Source organism: Mustela lutreola, chromosome 5, assembly GCF_030435805.1.
Source record: "Mustela lutreola isolate mMusLut2 chromosome 5, mMusLut2.pri, whole genome shotgun sequence".
NCBI lineage: Eukaryota > Metazoa > Chordata > Mammalia > Carnivora > Mustelidae > Mustela > Mustela lutreola.
This window is the reverse complement of record NC_081294.1, coordinates 85,743,108-85,762,058: the sequence shown is the minus strand read 5'-3', so window position 1 is coordinate 85,762,058 and position 18,951 is coordinate 85,743,108. Positions and strand designations below refer to the sequence as shown.

The 18,951-nt window shown below is 36.0% G+C and overlaps 1 protein-coding gene and 1 long non-coding RNA gene across 10 annotated transcripts in view; both read left to right on the top strand.

Annotated features, from left to right (window-relative positions):
- Positions 1-14,422, top strand: part of SLC38A9 (solute carrier family 38 member 9) — an 83,332-nt gene extending 68,910 nt beyond the window's left edge. For 5 of the 6 annotated variants that reach the window (XM_059175002.1, XM_059175006.1, XM_059175003.1 and 2 more), the window contains 4 exons: positions 5,856-5,969; positions 7,632-7,780; positions 12,120-12,209; positions 13,618-14,422. In XM_059175002.1, coding sequence (XP_059030985.1) covers positions 5,856-5,969; positions 7,632-7,780; positions 12,120-12,209; positions 13,618-13,783 — 519 coding nt within the window. In that variant the 3' untranslated portion in view covers positions 13,784-14,422. Of the gene's footprint in view, positions 1-5,855; positions 5,970-7,631; positions 7,840-12,119; positions 12,210-13,617 lie in introns of those variants that run through there. The other variant, XR_009353960.1, reaches the window with a different exon arrangement.
- A 593-nt stretch (positions 14,423-15,015) lies between these two features.
- The window catches only part of LOC131832239 (uncharacterized), a 42,924-nt gene continuing 38,988 nt past the window's right edge, over positions 15,016-18,951 (top strand). The window contains exons 1-2 of one of the 4 annotated variants that reach the window (XR_009353958.1): positions 15,016-17,481; positions 18,712-18,809. This is a non-coding gene — a long non-coding RNA (uncharacterized LOC131832239). Of the gene's footprint in view, positions 17,592-18,711; positions 18,810-18,951 lie in introns of all 4 variants that reach the window. The other 3 variants (XR_009353956.1, XR_009353959.1, XR_009353957.1) reach the window with 3 other exon arrangements.

The following is an 18,951-nucleotide window of genomic DNA, read 5'->3' as shown; positions in this document are numbered from 1 at the left end:
AATACAAATCAAAACCACAATGAGATATCACCTCACACCAGTCAGAATGGCTAAAATCAACAAGTCAGGAAATGACAGATGCTGGCGAGGATGCGGAGAAAGGGGAACCCTCCTACACTGTTGGTGGGAATGCAAGCTGGTGCAACCTCTCTGGAAAACAGCATGGAGATTCCTCAAAATGTTGAAAATAGAACTGCCCTATGACCCAGCAATTGCACTATTGGGTATTTACCCTAAAGATACAAACGTAGTGATCCAAAGGGGCACGTGTACTCGAATGTTTATAGCAGCAATGTCCACAATAGCCAAACTATGGAAAGAACCTAGATGTCCATCAACAGATGAATGGATCAAGAAGATGTGGTATATATACACAATGGAATACTATGCAGCCATCAAAAGAAATGAAATCTTGCCATTTGCGACAACATGGATGGAACTAGAGCATATCATGCTTAGCGAAATAAGTCAAGCGGAGAAAGACAACTATCATATGATCTCCCTGATATGAGGAAGTGGTGATGCAACATGGGGGCTTAAGTGGGTATGAGAAGAATAAATGAAAGAAGATGGGATTGGGAGGGAGACAAACCATAAGTGACTCTTAATCTCACAAAACAGACTGAGGGTTGCTGGGGGGAGGGGGTTTGGGAGAAGGGGGTGGTATTATGGACATTGGGGAAGGTTTGTGTTTTGGTGAGTGCTGTGAAGTGTGTAAACCTGGTGATTCACAGACCTGTACCCCTGGGGATAAAAATATATGTTTATAAAAAATAAAAAATTATATTAAAAAAAAAAAGTTTAAATGGATAATGGTTTCTTATTGTCTTAATTGAAACTAGGGTATGAGGTATAGTCTAGCTTTCAAAACAATCAGACTTTGGGGCACCTGAGTGGCTCAGTGGGTTAAAGCCTCTGCCTTCAGCTTGGGTCATGGTCCCAGGGTCCTGGGATCTGGGATGGAACCCCGCCATAGGGCTCTCTGCTCGACAGGGAGCCTGCTTCTATCCCCCACCGTCCCCTCCCCCCCACCCCTGCACCTGCCTCTCTGCCTACTTGTGGTCTCTTTCTGTCAAATAAATAAATAAAATCTTAGAAAAAAAATTATGTTAACTTCTTAAAATATTAGTAACTACTAATGATAAAGCTAACATTCTGTAATGTAAAGCTAACACTTTGTGCCAACAAAATTCTAAACACTTTAAATACACGTAAATACATACTCTTTATGATTGCACTGAAATTGGCTAGATATTTGCATAAATTAAGCTAAGTGGGTAGCTGAGAAAAAAAATTCTGAGAAAAAAATATTCTGAGAAAAAAAATTGTCATTTGGTTTATTTAATGATTATACTTTTCAGCCGGTTTCAGTAAATAATTTTACTCATAGAAGTTCTGTTAATATATATTTTCTTGAGATTTAAGTCAGAAAATATGAAGCTGGAATGCTTGGGCGGCTCAGTTGGTTAAATGTCTGCTTTTAGCTCAGATCATGATCGGCAGGTCCTGGGATCTAGTTCCATGTTGGATTCCTTGCTCACCTGGGAGAGTGCTTCTCCTTCTGCCTGCCACTAGCTCTCTCTCTCTCTCTCTCTGACAAATATATAAGTTAAAAAAAATTTTTTTAAATGTGAAACTTCTCAGGGACTCTGAATTGTTAATGTTGTGTTAGTCATTCAGAGCCAGTAAACAAAGGCTTAAAAGTGCAGAAGACAAAAGAATAAAAAGGCCTCATTTGCTTCTGTATAAACGACAGTAGGACTTGGATCTAAAGACATTTGTGAAGGAGGAAAATAATGTGGCTTCTAAACAGGTATAATGATCAGATTTTTCAGCTTTGTTAAGTTCAGCTTAATTTCATGGTGGTTTTTTTTTCACTAAACAGTTTTTTTCATGTGTCACAAAATGGGATATAATTTCTATTCCTTAGTAAGGCATACCTTACCAAAAGAAAAAAAGTGTTGTAGAGTTGAAGATCATCCAACTCATTCTTAATCATCAGATATATAGTCTCTACAACCATGTAGGAAATGATCCTGGATATGTGGACTAACCTCTTGGAATTTTCTCATCATGTTTGAATTAGAACCTATACAGTGCTTTTTTTGTTTTGTTTCGCCTGTCTTTATCTAGTTTCACACCGTGCTAGTTCTTTAAAAACTATTTGCAGTTCCTTATATCTCAATTTGTTACTTACTTTTTGCTTCTTCATATGAATCTCTGTAGTTTATTTAACTATACATCATTAGAAGTTTTATGTAAATGTCTAGGGTAGGTCTGTGTGATCAGTTTCTGTCATTTTTGTTAGTAAATGCTCTACTGCATAGTATTTTCACTATGAATGGTATGTGGAACAAATTATAAACCATATTCGAGAAGCAGAATGTGCTGTCAGCACCACTTGTGCCCCCTGGTAAAGCTAGTCCTCATTCTGAGGTGGCATTTTTCCCATCACCCTGCCCGCGGTTGCTTATTCATAAGGCAGAGTAGATTACCTAACCTAATATATAAGATTCATATTGTCACTTGTGCCTCTTTTTAAGTATATTTTTATTTTGAGACTCATCTAAAAGATGGCTTTTTTTCTCCCTTTTCCATTAAGTGGACTATTAAGAGGCTAAATCTCCAGGCATAGTACAGTGATAGCTTGTGCTCAAGACAGAGAATAGCAAAACCCACATGTGTTCATGGTATTCGTAGGTGGCATGTTTCCCAGGAACATGCTAAACCTCAGCTGCTTTCATATTAAAAAATCTTTTCTGTTCATTAGAGTAGTTTCAGATGAAAACAGATATGCAACTCTTGACCTAGTTGCATTGAATGTACATTTAGACTACTACAAAACAGAACTTTTCTGATTTTAGTATTTCTTTTGCATCTGTGTGTGCACTCTGCTGTATCCTCTGTTACTTGTAACTTGTTACCTCTTTATCTTTGTTTTATTTTTTAAGATTTTATTTATTCATTTGAAAAGAGAGCATGTACACACAAGCAGGGGGAGTTGGAGAGGGAGAGGCAGGCTCTCTGCTGAACAGGGAGCCCAATGTGAGACTCCATCCCAGGACCCTGAGATCATGACCTGAGCTGAAGGCAGACATTTAACTGACTGAGCCACCCAGGTGCCCCATCTTTGTTTTCTTTATTATTGTTTATTAACTGTGACACAGATGCATTCGAGACTGATCATTTCTCCACTGTAATAGCTAAAGGGCATGCAATTTGGAGCCATAACATCTTTATTTTGAACACTAACTTCACCAGCTACTTATAACCATGAACAAGTTTTATAACCTTGCTGTACTAGTTTATTCATTTATAAAATGAAGAAAATAAATTCACCTGCATTTAATGAGATTATACATGTAAAGTGCTTAGTGCATAGCCTAGCACCTAGCCAGTTTAATAACCGGCTACTAACTATAACCAGCATGGTTATTATTTTTTCTATGCATTTATTTACCAGTTTCCACCTCTGTTCCAGGTATTATTCTTGGTATTGAGGATACAAAGATGAAAAAGACACAGCCCTTGCTCTCAAGGATCTCATAGTCTAGTGGTATGAACGAGCTTAGACATAGAAAAATTAAAATACCAACATGATACAAAAGCTATTAACCTTGGCTACTTTTTGGGTGTTGAGGGACAGTTTTTTTTCCGCTTGTGACCTTTCATTCATGAACATAGATTAATAATAAAAACTAACAATAGCCACAGTACATTCTAGTAGATGTTGTATTTCAGGTATGTGTAAAGTGCTATAAGAACAGGAAAGCAGAAGGGAAAACTGACTTATTATCAGGAAGCCCTTCCACCTTAGCCTTCTCATCTTCATCAGACTTTCTCCCAAAGGCTACTAAGATACACGTCTTTACGGAAAGCCTGACTAGAATAATGGGTGATCAGGTGCTAGAGAGGCTAAAAACTGTCCGTGAAATGGTAGCTGTCCCACTTTATGTATAGCTGTCTCTGACACAGCTGTTTTGGACTCCCAAGATTTTGCATTTTATGAGACTACCTGTTCTTGAGTTACATTGAGTAGGTTGAAAGTAGAATGACTTTTAAACATCATAATGAGAGACTATTACCCTTTGATATGAAAGGTAGAGTTGCCTTGTTCATTTCTGTTCATTCTCTACAAGACTGTGAAACAACCTTAGGAGTGACTGAAGTCTAGCCTGAAATGGGCCCTGGGCTTCAAGAACTGAAGAGGAAAGACTTGGGGCACCTGGATGGCTCAGCTGGTTAAGTGGCTGCTTTCAGCTTAGGCTATGATCCCAGGGTACTGGGATTGAACCCCACATCAGGCTCCCTGCTCAGTGGGGAGCCTGCTTCTCTGTCTCCACTCCCTGTCAAATAAATAAATAAAAATCTTTAAAAAAAAAAAAAAAAAAAAGAGTAAAGACTTGGAAAGCCCCTGAAGCTTCTGAGAATGCTAGAACCAACCTGCATAATCCCAATTTCCTGTGGCTTCTTCATAGATATATCCAGCATCTAATTCAGGGTCTGGAATCCCTGGTTTGTTTTCAAGCTGATTGTCTATTTAAACCTAACCTTAGGATCTCTCATAGCTTGTTACTTGCATTTTAAATGAATTTATCAACATTCACGTTTATAACTTTCTATTCTTGCTTAGCCCATTTAAGAAGAGTTATCCAAAAAATCACAAATGCTCCCTAATGCCAAATGTCCACTTTCCTAATTGTGTTATCAAACTAAAGTAAAATTGTATATAATTTTTTTCTTATCTGTTTTCTTAACTTTCAAAATAATTTGTGTTTAAAATGAAAAATGAATAGGCTTATTGCCATAATTTAGTTGTGCTGATTGTTTGGCTGTAACTTTAACGATGATGGAGACCAGATTTGTGAGCCGTGGGATATGTTGTTTGGATCTGACAGCTGGCTGCATATTAAGTATCTTGGAGCTTTTTCCTTTGCATGGGGGTAGGAGGTCAGGAGGGTGGGAACAACAGTGGAAGAAAGCAACCCACTTTATTTAATGTGCTGCATTTGTTTACTGATTCTAATAATAACATTGTACAGCTGTTGTAACAGTTGCCTTTTGATTTCCTTTTGTTTACTGTTTAGGTTTATTAAGCTTGTTTGTGATACCTGCTTACTATCTGCCCTTCAACTAGCTTTTCTCCTTTATTAAATGTTTTAATACTGTACCAGTTTCTTTCAGCCCAGGCATGCTTTGATGGTTTAACAAAGTCAATTTACTACAAGAAAAACTTTTTAAATTGTGTAGGTCATACTGAAGGTGGCTTGTTTTTGCTTTCTTGTCCCTTAGCTTTATTATTTGTAATCAAATGTTTTGTAATGTGGCAAATAAATTACCTTAGAGGGGCGCCTGGGTGGCACAGTGGGTTAATGCCTCTGCCTTCAGCTCAGGTCATAGTCTTAGGGTCCTGGGATCGAGCCCCACATCTGGCTCTCTGCTCGGCGGGGAGCCTGCTTCCCCCTCTTTCTCTGCCTGCCTCTCTGCCTGCTTGTGATCTCTGTCAAATAAATAAATAAAATCTTTATTTTAAAATAAAAAATAAATTACCTTAGAAATTAGTCATAATTTTTGGTTAAGCCACCATTTATGTTAATTTACTAAAATCTATCAATAGATAGGGTAGCTTAATCTATATGCTCCAAAACAGTACAAAAAAATTTTTTTCAGACTAATTGTGAAGTATGTGGATTTTGTTTTATCTAATTTCTGTGAACAGATTGGATACCTTGAAGGCATATACATAAAAACACACAGCCAAAAGATAAATCTTGAATTTTGGTCAGTTTTCTTTTTCCTGCAGACTTAACTGCAGGTTTATTCCATGTTATGGGAATTTTGTTCTCTTTTTACAGGTGAGGGACTTGTCCATTGCTTATATGCTGGTGACATTAACTTACCTCTATATTGGAGTCCTGGTTTTTGCTTCATTTCCTTCACCGCCATTAACCAAGGATTGCATAGAGCAGGTAAGGCCCTAAGTGTACCCTTTTTGTGATTTTTATACTTTCCTATCTGCAGAGCAGGCGGGGTGATACAGTAGCAAGTTACAATACCAGACAGACCAGGGTTTGAATACCTTCTCTGCATATGAATACCTAATCTGCATATGAGATTTTAGGCACCTTCCGCATCCTTTCTAAACTTCAGTTTCCTATTCCGTTAAGTAGTATAATACACACACCATAGATTTTTTTAAAGAGATTCTTAAGACGGTATACTGCATGCTGGACCCTTGTGGTACTTGGAATAGGTAATTACTAGTATGATGTACATAGTATTTCTCTTTGTTTGGAAAACAATTACTGATGTTATTCATGATTTATAAAACCTCTGCTGGGAATACATGCAACCTCCTTATTTTCCAAAGCCCAGATCTAGAAATGTCCTGGGTAATCTGGTGTCTTCACTTATCAGTCCCCAATGATAGGTCTGACACTCATTTTTGTACAGCATGGTGGGCAGTAAAACAAAGGTTTGGCTGTTAAAAAGAAAGGAAGAGATGGAAAGACTAGAAGAAAAGATTTTATCAAAAAAGTTGCCATAAGTAATACTTTGTTTGATTTGACCCATTATAAACTTAGGAACAGTGTAGTTTCTAATTTAATGTGACTGACAAATTTCTCACAAAAATAGCATTTTACAGATGAATTTCTTTCTAGCCAGAAGAAATTCTTCTAATAAGAGTATAATGGAATATACAGTGTGATTTATTATGGATGAGTTAAGAGTTATTTCCGCATAGTAGTGTTAATAATGTTCTCATCTTTATAAGAGAAATGTTTGAATTATTACTGTTATGATAGCTTGAAATGTTCTTCTCTTGTTTTCCATGATTCCAGAAGTTCTTTGGCAGCCAAATGTTCGCTGAAAATTCCCCTGATGTGAACAATCCTGTATAAAGCCCACTCTCTTGGGAATACGAATATCTATGGTATTCGTATGTGAAAGGAAACAAAAAGTTCTGAGTAATAAACTTTCTTTTTAGATGCCAAACTAAGATGGAGAAAATCATGAAAGGAAATAGAAATAAATCCTTTCTTTTTAGTTATAGGCTATAGATAATGATAGTAGGTGATATGTATACTCTCACATTCTATAAACTTTACTTTGGAAGTGCTATGATGTTTCAGGGAAGGAAAAGCAAGAGAACTAGTGAGGATCAAATAGCATTGAATTAATATTAATTCATAATTAATATGCAATTCATAATTATATGAATTAATATTATATGAATTAATATAATTCATAATTAATATTAATAAATAGACATTTAAATCTACTAAAACAGATTTATGCTTGTACCTTACAGAACATTGCTTCTGTGGCTTTGTGAAGGGCAAGGTTTTCTTTGTTGTTTTAATGTCAGATCAATTGCAGACTGATACTTTTGTAAAATAAAATAATAATGTGGCAATGTCAAATTTCTATAAAAATTTCTAAACACTTCAATTTTTGTACTTAGTTTACTGAAAAATAATAGTTCACATAGAGTTTGTGGATGAGCGCTGGTCCACAAACCAAAACTTGAGTGGCACCTGTGTTCTAAGTAAGCAAAAGACATTCAGTTTTATAAATTTATATGTACTAAGTTGATTTTTAACATTACTTCATTATCTTTCTTGGATTAGAATTTTTTAGACAACTTCCCTAGCAGTGACATCCTGTCCTTCATTGCAAGGATATTCCTGCTGTTCCAGATGATGACTGTATACCCACTCCTAGGCTATTTGGCTCGTGTTCAACTATTGGGCCATGTCTTCGGTGACGTTTATCCTAGGTAAGGGCTCTTCTCTTGACCAGCAAGATGTGCCAAGCAACAAATGACTGTGCAAACAGGTCAGTTTAAAATGAGACTGATCCTTTTGCTATAAAAATTTGCCTAATCAAAATGGTTACTAAGAATAGATCACAGGTGTTCTTTTCCCTGAAGAGCTATAAAATTAGAAGCCACTTCCTTATCCAGAATGATTTTAAGTTTGTTTCTTCTAGCATAGTTATGTCAGCTCTGATATCAACTATATTTATCTTATGATTTATTTGCCAGTAATCTACACATAGCCAAGACGTTAAGAGTACCTAGTACCTATATTAGCAATGTATGGCTAATGAGAAGCAAGGCTTTTAATTATTGGTTATTGATATGTTCTTGTATATTTATTAACATTCTTGCATTTTTTCCAAAGTTGTAGTTGTTTAGAATTGAAGGTAACATATACAACAAGGTTAAATTCCTATTTGCTTCAATAATTACTGCTGTAATTTTTAATCTCTTACTGGTGATGGACCAGTTTTGAGTCCTTTTGAAAATCTGTTCAAAGCTGCTCACTCTCATCCAGGAGAAATTTCCATATACTGCTTCAGGGTTTCCCTGGAACTTCATTTTGGATTCCTGGTTAATTCCTGTTCTAACATGAAGCTTTAGTAGAGATTCACCCTAGTAAAAAATACCCAGTCCTAACCTATTTTACTTGAAATAAATGATTTTTTTTTAAGATTTTATTTATTTGTCAGAGAGAGAGAGAGATCACAAGTAGGCAGAGACAGGTAGAGAGAGAGGGGATGCAGGCACCCTGCTGAGCAGAGAGCCCGACGCGAGACTCAGTCCCAGAACCCCGAGACCATGACCTGAACCGAAGGCAGAGGCTTAACCCACTGATCCACCCAGGTGCCCCGAAATAAATGGTCTTAAATGAAGAAAGCTTTCAGATAAAAACTTTTTAAATTACATTTATGGTAACCAATTAAACAAGACGTCTTCATCAGTTCTTCTTTGAAGAGAATTGATGCACTCTGTTCCCTCATTAAGTAAATAATTAGTATAAATATGTTGGTTTAAAAACAAAAAGCTTATAAAAGCAAAAGTCAAGAGGTACTGCCTCTCTAGCATTGACAGTAGCAACAGTTACAGTTGTAACATTGCTCATCTGGAAGCTTGGATTTTAGTACATACAAGACTCCTGTTGTGTATATTATGCCATGTGTTGTATTTACATTCACCAAAGTAAAATAAATACAGTGAAGTCATAGATTAAAAAAATACTAGGTAAATGCATTATTTATGTTTTCTGCCATTATTTTGCATAGTGGTGGCTATTAGGATGCTTTTTCTTCTTGGAAATGATCTGGAAGTTCCCTTTCGTGTTCACATTACATTTCTTTCTCTACCACCAACAACATACTATGATTTATCCTACAGTTACAAGTCTTCTACAGACTGCATATTTTGGAGCATACTTTTTTTGGGCTTGGCATCTGCTTTACATTCTTAAAGTTTATTGAAGATTCCCTGCACTTTAGCTTATCTGGGTTATATTTATTAATATTTAACAATCAAATCAATCAAAACTGAGAATTTTAAAATATGAATTATTTAAAAAGCAATAATAAAGCCATTAATTGTTTAAAAATAACATACTTTTAAAAAATAATTGTCTCCAGGGGCACCTGGGTGGCTCAGTGGGTTAAAGCCTCTGCCTTCGGCCCAGGTCATGATCTCAGGGTCCTGGGATCGAGCACCGCATCGGGCTCTCTGCTGAGCAGGGAGTCTGCCTCCCCCACCCTCTCTGCCGGCCTCTCTGCCTACTTGTGATTTCTGTCTGTCAAATAAATAAATAAAATCTTTAAAAAAAAAATTGTCTTCAAAAAAATTTTTGTTTCATATTTTCAAAACTTTTTTTTTTAAGTTACATTTATTTAAGTAATTTCTGTACTCCATGTGGGGCTCAAACTCACAACTCTGAGATCAAGAGTTGTGTGCCCTTCCAACTAAGCCAGCTAAGTGACCTGCTTTGCTAGTAGGTAATTGGATTCCCTTATCTTCTGCATTCAATCTGTTGCAATATGTTGTTTTCCTTTTTTTTTTTTTAAGATTTATTTATTCATTTATTTGACAGACCAAGATCACAAGTAGGCAGAGAGGCAGGCAGAGACAGAGGAGGAAGCAGGCTCCCCGCTGAGCAGAGAGCCCGATCCGGGGCTCCATCCCAGAACTCTGGGATCATGACCCAAGCCGAAAGCAGAGGCCTTAACCGACTGAGCAACCAGGCGCCCCTGTTGTTTTCCTTTAAATATGTGAAGAAAATCTACTCTCACATAGACATGTTAGAAAAAGGAGTATTTTTAATAGCCTTTTCAGATTATTGTGGATATTCTTCTTTGATACTATGCCAAACCTTAACAAGTGGTAGCTTCTAATAAGTTAATTGAATCAGAAATTCAGTAATATTAAAACCCATTGGTCTGTTGTACACTTTGGATCCTTTCACCTATGCATGTTTTGGTACCATGTTTAATCATTTAGAAAATATCATTTCACTGAGTTCTGCAGATCTTCCACACTTCATTATATAATATTAAAACCCACATATATAACATTGCCCCCAGTTTCATTCTAAAGTCCTTAAGTACTGGAAAACTGTCAAGCTAGGATGGCAAATACAAGCTGTCCAAAATTCTAATTTTTACTCGAAAGCTGAAATTTTTTCATTGGCCACACATACCACTAATTGTTTTATTTGAAGTGACAATCTCATAATCATTCATTTAAAACAAACAAACAAAAAAAGGTCTGTCAAACACCCAAGTATGAAGAACCACAGTTTTTGTCTACCTTTCAAGTAAAAATAGCATTCCTTGGAAAAAAGGGCTAGGTTGCTCACCAGCTCAGTTGCCCAAGCACTTTTCCTCAAGACAACCATTGTACTTCACTGTGTAGCAGATACTCTGTATTATGTACTTCCTAATTGATCACACAGAATAGTAAAAATGATGCATGTTCAAAGCATGAGATTTAATAAAACTAATAATTTTTACTTTTTTAATGAAGATCTGTTTTTTGGCAGCATTTGGCAGTAAGGCACACAGTATAAAATACACATTGGTGCAACTGTGTATAACTGTGCTAAGAGGCCAGCAGTTTTACCCACAATTGCTTTTGCAAATGTCTTTTATGATTTGAAATTAATATTTATCTCAGTGACTTCCTGAAAGGGTAATGGGAACTTCCCTGGGGTTCGTGGTTATACTATGAGAACCACTTCTTTGGAAAATACACAGAATTATTTCCTTTTACAATATAGAAATAACAGAGGCCCAGCCATTGTCTCAAAGCTCTGGAACAATTTTAAAGTTGGAGTTTATGGCTAAATAGCAAGATCTGGAAGCCTGAGTATCTTTGTAATTCATCAAGATGTATGACTAACTATTTGTGTAAATAATTTTCCTCATTTTAATTGTCTCTGTAATCTTTATCTGGGATTAATTACCCTCTGATAACATGGGCTCACAAAGTTGCTTTGATGCATAAATTTGGCTTTTAAGAATCATCTTTTTGGGAAATGGAGTTGTTTCTTGAGCATCAAATTTTATCTACGTTATTTTTCTATTCATGATAAACACTGAGTATCTTTAAGTGGCTGAATCTGAAAAATGAAAACCTGCCCATTTCCTTTAGTATAATTTATTTTCCTAATTATAAAAATAAATACAAAAAATATTATAAGATATAGAAAGTTTATTCAATACAGAAAAGAGGAAAAATTGCTCCAAATTCCAAATCATAACATAGTCACTACTGCCTTTTCAGTATATTTCTTTCTTTGTGATAATTTTTCTAATGTTTTCAGATTTTCTTGTAGTAAAAATCTAGCTAGCTTTTTTCCAGGTTTCCCAGATGAATTTTTACCATCTAGGTAACAATGATAAGTTATTTTGAGTAATCTTTAATATATTCCATCAAGGAAGTTGTTACCTTGCTGTATATATAGGATACTTCTGTTTTGCCACAAATATCTTTATGTTAATAGCTCTTTTCTTATTTTTGTTTATTGTCTTAAGGTATTCCAAATGGAATTATAGAATAAAGAGCGTGAAGTCTGATACATACTACCAGTTTGATCTGTGAATCTTAACCTATTCATATATTTGCACAAAAGGTCGAGGGTCACCGTGCCATCACCAGCATTGAGTATTATTGTTGTCTTATATTTTTGCTGTGACTTTATTGTCAAGTTTAAGAACATTCTCTTTTGAAAGATGTTAATAATGAATATTATTCTCATATTAATAATTATAATTTATCTGTTTTTATTTTTCCTCCGAATTTTCTCAACTTCTAGCATTTTTCATGTGCTGACTCTTAATCTAATTATTGTGGGAGCTGGAGTGATCATGGCCTGCTTCTACCCAAACATAGGAGGAATCATAAGGTACACCCTATAAGGGAACTGTGCCCCTTCATGTATTGTTCTTTATTTGTATGGTTTTGTCAATACTGTCATTGTGTTGTTAATTTAATTGTATGAAATTCTTGTGTTTAAAACTGCTAACATTCAAATGTAGTTCCCTGGTATCAGTTAAGGTGCTTATTTTCTTACATCACACTGCTTCTTCTTGATTCTAGAAGCCCCATTAACCCTTAGACATCTGTCCCTTTCTCTTTTTCTTTTTTCCTTTGTACCTTCTTCTGTTTATCCATAATAGAAAATTTTTTAATATATAGTATATAATTTCCTGAGTACTTAGAGGTCTCTCATTTATTAAGACTGCATTATAACTTTTTTTGAGGATACCTGAAATATGTTTAATAATAAAGACAACCACTGTGCTGTTTTTACTTTTATTTGCATTTATTTTATGCAGAATTTACTCATGGGCCATAAGTTTTTGTTTCTTCGGTTTCTTCTGGGATATCTTTTTCTCCTGTGCAACTTCTTCTGGTTTAGGAGCAGTCTGCTTCTTTTCAGTAAGGATCATCTCAGTGTGGCTGTATTCTAACTTTTTTAACCCATTTCTACTTAAGAACATAATTCCACTGAGTTGCAGTCAAAGAGTAAGAGTTTAGGTAGGGGTTTAGATCCCAGGTAGCTCTTTACTTAATATACTTTCTTTAAAAATATTGTGGTAGGTTGAGTAGATGGGGAATAAAATTGTGAACTCAGATTCTCAAGGAAGATGGGTTTCCAGTAGTCTAATTTCTCTTCCTTGACCTCTAGAAAGCAGGGCTTAAGTCACTTTTCTGAAGACCCTTACCTAAAATATAGCACAAAACAAAAGGAAAGAGTATTAGCCTGATGCTTACTGAATATAATCGGGCTTACAAATTTCTGTGAAGCTGGAGATAGATTAAGGTACAAGAAAGTTCAGGTTCCTCTGTCAGTCTTATGTTGAGTTATTTTTGTTACTGTCTTTGATAATTATGCTGCACATCACAGAGGTACTCATCTGTTCTCATTCTTAAGCAGATGCTAGCAGTCCTTCAGAAACTCAGAATGCATAATTAGTTTATAAAAGATCAAAGATAGGAAGCCTATCTCCAGATGTTTTTGAGGAAGCAGCCACAAACATGGAGACACAGAAGAACTATGGAGATTGGAAAGATGAATCAAAAACTGTCAGACAGATGCTATAAATATGAACAGGAAATAATATTTTATATTAACTTAGGAAGTTAAAAGGTTTTCAACTCAAACGCTTTATGCAACAACAGTTGAATCACAAATAACTTTGTTGCAATAGCAGACTGAAGAGGTTTTAAATTGTAGTGTATTAACCTTAACTGTAAATCAGAAAAAGCAAAATGCAAGATGAATAACCCTAAAAGTTTGTATTTTGCAGGTATTCAGGAGCAGCATGCGGCCTGGCCTTTGTATTCATATATCCATCTCTCATCTATATGATTTCCCTCCGCCAAGAAGACCGTCTGACATGGCCGAAGTTAATCTTTCACATTTTCATCATCATTTTGGGCCTGGCTAACCTGATTGTTCAGTTTTTTATGTGAAATACTCAATGTCTTCTCAAGATCTTTCATGGCATTTTGAACTTTGACAACAGTCCCACATAAATTGACTTGTAAATGCTGTTGTTGCTGTAATTCTAAGTGTTTTTCCTAAGATAATTTGGAAAAAAGCGGAGGGGAGGGAATAGTGGTCCATGGATAAGTAATTTTGACTAGAGAGGAGAAAGGGGCAGGAAGAATGATCTTTGTCTCTCTTCATATGCACCACCCCTTCATTCTCATTGTCTTTTCTGAGCAGAAGTGTATGCCCTTAGGAAAAATCATGCTGGTTTTTGCTTTTTATAGATATAAGATGGGTGGGTTTATTTTGACTAGAGTAAAGATTCTCAGGGTATCACAGCAACTATTTCCAGATGCTATTTGTTTTATGTTTCGATGTATTCACTTTCATTTTATTACTTGCTAGACAATTTCTGCAGTTTATCCATACATGTACTGTTTGGGTCAGTAAACCGAGTACCTCATTTGTAAAAAGAAATCTCCATGGCATCATGGCATCAGTGTTAATAGAGTGAACTCTTAACTGCATCCTTAATCTCTATATAAAGGAGAGAAAGAAAGAATGTCGGTACAGGCTCTTTGGTAATGAACCTTACACAAAATAAATGAACTGGGAGAGTTTTTTGCATCCGACTTCTTTTTTTCTAAGCCAGTACTAGTAACTTAGGTCAAGCTCCCCCAGCCATATTTTGCGTAAGAACCAGTATAATTATCCCCATAGGCCCAAGAGCTCTTTTGCTTTTTGAATCCCTGAGCATTGCATAAGATGTCATGACAGGACCAATGGGGAAGCATGTAGGAAGCATGGAAGAGAATATTGGGTACATGAGTCCCTACAGAGAAGAAAGAAAATGGAGAAGGGGCCAGAAGAGTGAGGCTTCCTTCCCAGCATATGTGAGGAGTTGAAGTATCTCTTTACCACAAGAAAGGACTAATCATTTTTGAGGTTAGACTTCCAAGAAGGGGATGCCCCCCATGCCTCCCCCCCCACCCCGGCCACAGCCTTACTTCTTAACTGGCATGGTAGAAGTTAAATCCCCATAAGAAAATCTCTTTGGATCTGAGAAAAGGATTAGGGAATCTGAATTCTTGAAATTAACTCTCCTCTTTTTCACTGAAACTAAAATCTGAACCAGAATTCAAATCCGTATCTACCATGTGATACAGCCTTCATGTTCAGCTTGAAAAGTTAGATTTCTCTATTTCTCTTATAAAACTTAGATGTATTTGCTTCATCTATCCTTTTTTCCTTTTCCACTGTAATACTTTAAAGCCAATCTCGGGCATTATGTTACTTCATCTTAACAGTAATTGAAGCCATTCTCAAAAGTTTTTGTTAGCAGAAACTGCTGGTAGAAGTCAGGTTGATTAGAAGATTCTGCATTAAGTATCTGTAACCCTATGTTAAACTCTTAGAATAAAGTATATGCGTGGAGGAAATGTCTCTGTGCTTGGGATCTACTACATCTTTGTGACTTCAGTCTTGTTCAGTTAGAGACAAAGGAATCAAAAGCTACATAGCTCCTTGAGACCCATGTTTAATCCCTGTTTATCCTTAGTCTCCTCCCTCATGTTGGAAAACTTGAGAGACAGAATTTTCTTTTTTTTTTAAAAAATATTTTATTTATTTATTTGACAGAGAGAGAGAGAGCATGAGCAGAGGGAGAAGCAGGCAGAGGGAGAAGCAGGCTCCATCCCAGGACCCTGGGACCATGACCTGAGCTGAAGACAGACACTTAACAAATGAGCCACCCAGGCGCCCCGAGAGACAGAATTTTCATTGCCTCTTTTCAGTAATATACTTGAATGTTTTAACACATGGAAAATGACTTGGTAATATTTTTGTCCATGTAATGATCAAAGTGAATATGACAATGAATGCATTATTTACTAAATTAAAAAGCAATGTGGATATTTGGTTTTTGTTTTCTTTAAAAAGCTTGATAATTTAGAACTTCCAAAATCCTACATTAGGCTTATGCTGAATAATTTTGCCTTCTTAAGTTTCTTTTCATGAAACTGATACCTTCGACTTGTTGTTTAGCTTGGCCAGATGCTCTTCATGTGAGTGTGTATATCCTGGCTCACACACTGGAATGATGAGATATGAATTCATTTGGATCACATTATAATTAATTGCAGGCTTTCTCTACTGTCCTTTTGAATTTTCTAATTAAATTTATTTTACTTTTTGCTCTGATGTGGTTAACCTCAGTTTCTTTGAATTTAGCTTATTTAACACACAACTGAGGACATTATAAAATTTAAAATGGCTTGTTTAGAGAAGTGTTCCCTAGAAAGGTTCTGGATGAAAATATGGTATGCTCATACTAGGCCAAAAAGAACAAAGAAATGTTCTCTGACATTTGATACCTATGGATAATTGTCCAGCATGAGTTGTAATCACATCCAAAAAATGTATTGCAATAAAGAATAAATTCACCCACAAAAAGGGACTGTATTAAAGGGAAATACTCATTTATGTTTTACAATATCTATTTTGGCATTTGTTTCCATAAATGATTGAGTAAACTACCACATCAGTGGTTTGGAGGAGTCAAAGATGTGTAAAATTTCATTCATATTATAAAAGAACCTTAATCTAGTAATGAACTATGTATGTAGTTAACTATATTGCAAGGGATCATTAGAGAAAACAAAACCCCTTCTAGCTGGGGTCCCCAGGGAGGGCTGGTAAAGGAAATGTGGGGTAAAGCAGCAAGGACCCATTTACAGGCTCCTCCTAAGAACTGTCCTAATTTTTAGATATTTGATAGTTTCACTGTCATATGGGATCATTTAAAGTATAAATGCTTTTATTTTGGCAATTATGTATTATTGTAAGTATTATAAATATATTTTTTTTCTAAGAAATTTTATGGGAAGTATTTAACTGCCTCTGGATATTATTTATTATTCTCTTTGTATTTTTAACACTACATTATTCATTTCTATGAACCTTGGATAGCAAAGCACAATTGCTTAATATGGGAAATAAGTAATAACATATTGGGCCATACAAATAGATTCCATAAAACTTTCTCTCCAAAGACTTGACTTACTTAAATACCAGGATACAAAATGTCAAATGTTTGAGCTCATTGATAAAAGCAGAAAATACTGATGTTGCATGTTCTCTTTACAAAGCACTGATCTTACTGCTTTTTAGAATCTGGTGGTGGCTGTTTGTTTTCTTATCCCAATTTGAATGTCCAAAACAAAAGCCAGACCTAGTTGACACTTAAACAATAGAATGTTACATTAGTTTGTGATCCAAAGTGAAATGTGCACAGGCAGCCTGGCTGGCCCGTTTCACAGTTGACTGCCGACTTCACTTCAGATTACATAAACATGTATTGCAAAACAGCTCTGACGGGAACCTCATAACCTAAACAGCATTCTCTGAAATGTAACTTGTCTTTTTATATAAAAGGAAAAATTAAATCAAAATTATTTTGAAGAAAAACAACTCCAGGATTTTGTTCAATTGAATTTTACCAGGAAATGCTATTGCCTAGTAGCACTGACCTTGGGGCAGAGAGAAGCTGAAGTCACGTATTTTGGAGGGTCAGACTTCTCTAGTGACTTCACGTGTGTCACATCAAGTCAATCAAGTGACTGGAGCATCTATTACCTTAGGCCACAAGGAGCCCTCCTTTAGTATTCCATCCTGGAGAAAGGTATGTGCTGGGTTATGTTCACCAAGATCTAAAATGATCACCCCTTTTGAACAATAAACTGTTGTGATCTCGCCCTGCAAGAACCTTACAAAATGAAGGTGGCATTTCAGGTAAGTGTACCCTAGTTTCTGGCAAAGAGCTAAGTGTCATAATCTTCTAGAGCTATTTAAGGGCAATAAAAAGCTTTACTTTTCTGCCTTCCCTTAGTAAAATTTCCTTCTTTTCCCTCAATGTCATTTTTTTGCATATTTCCTTACTCTTCTGTCTTTTTAAAAGATTAAAATGTTCTCCATTCTCCTTATTCATCATGGGCCATAAAGTAAGGATTGCAGTTGGGATTGGGACTAGAAAGAGCATACTCTAGATTTTTCCTCCTTTCGCCCTCACTTGATCCCAAGTGATGTAGTTTTGTTGGGTCATAGCAGACACTTAATGCACACTTAAATTAATGAGACAGATTTTGACTTTAATGGAAAGCAATCAGTTAATTGCTATTTTCTAAAATTTTATTCCATCAGCCCTCCTACCCCCCCAAAAAAAAATAGAACTGGTTCAATCAGATTCAGAATTAGACCTTAAATCAATGTTCTTACTGAATGCCAGACCCTGTGCTAAACACAGAGTATCTAGTAATGAACAAAGTGGATGTAGCCTTGACGCTTAGCATTTTTTTTTTTTTAAGATTTTATTTATTTATTTGAGAGCACCAGCAGGGGAAGAGGGAGAGGGAGAAGCAGAGTCCCCACTGAGCAGGAAGCCCGATGTGGGGTTCCACTCCAGGACCCTGGGATCATGACCTGAGCCAAAGGCAGACACTTAACCAACTAAGCCACCCAGGAGCCTCAGTTTAGCTTCCTTTGCCCTCTGTATCAACAGCTGGTCATTTTCACTAGTTGTGACTGAAATGCCAGGCATTGAGCTTTTCCTGCTGATCTGTCTCCATTGAATGCTGGGATGTAGGCATATCATACACCTTTTGGAGAGGTGAGTACGGGACAGGTGCAATAAATGCAAATTTATGTTGCACGTTTATCAAGATAACACTTTTTTAAAGAAAATTTCTCAAAATTCTAGGGTAATCACATAAAACGATATAGACATGTGGACAAAAACTGGAAGGGAGAGAATAAACATGGGTGAATAAACATGGGTGACCTGATGAGGTGATGGGATTCTAGGAATATCATTTCTATTGTCACTTAATTATTTACATAACATATTTCTTAAAAGGATGTCTAGAAAAAATCATGGAAAAGAAATTTTGCAGAAATAAATCTACATTCAACCCATGAAATTAAAGAGCAACCTACAAACAACCTTTGGAACAGGTGAGAGAGATCTTTTGTTATAGGGCAGACCCAGGATTATGGGGCTGGACGCTTATATAATTTGGAGTTCCCCTTTAAGGAAATACATGCAAAATTAGGAAAGCAGCCATGCAAATGAGGAGCCCATGACTTAAGCATCTCT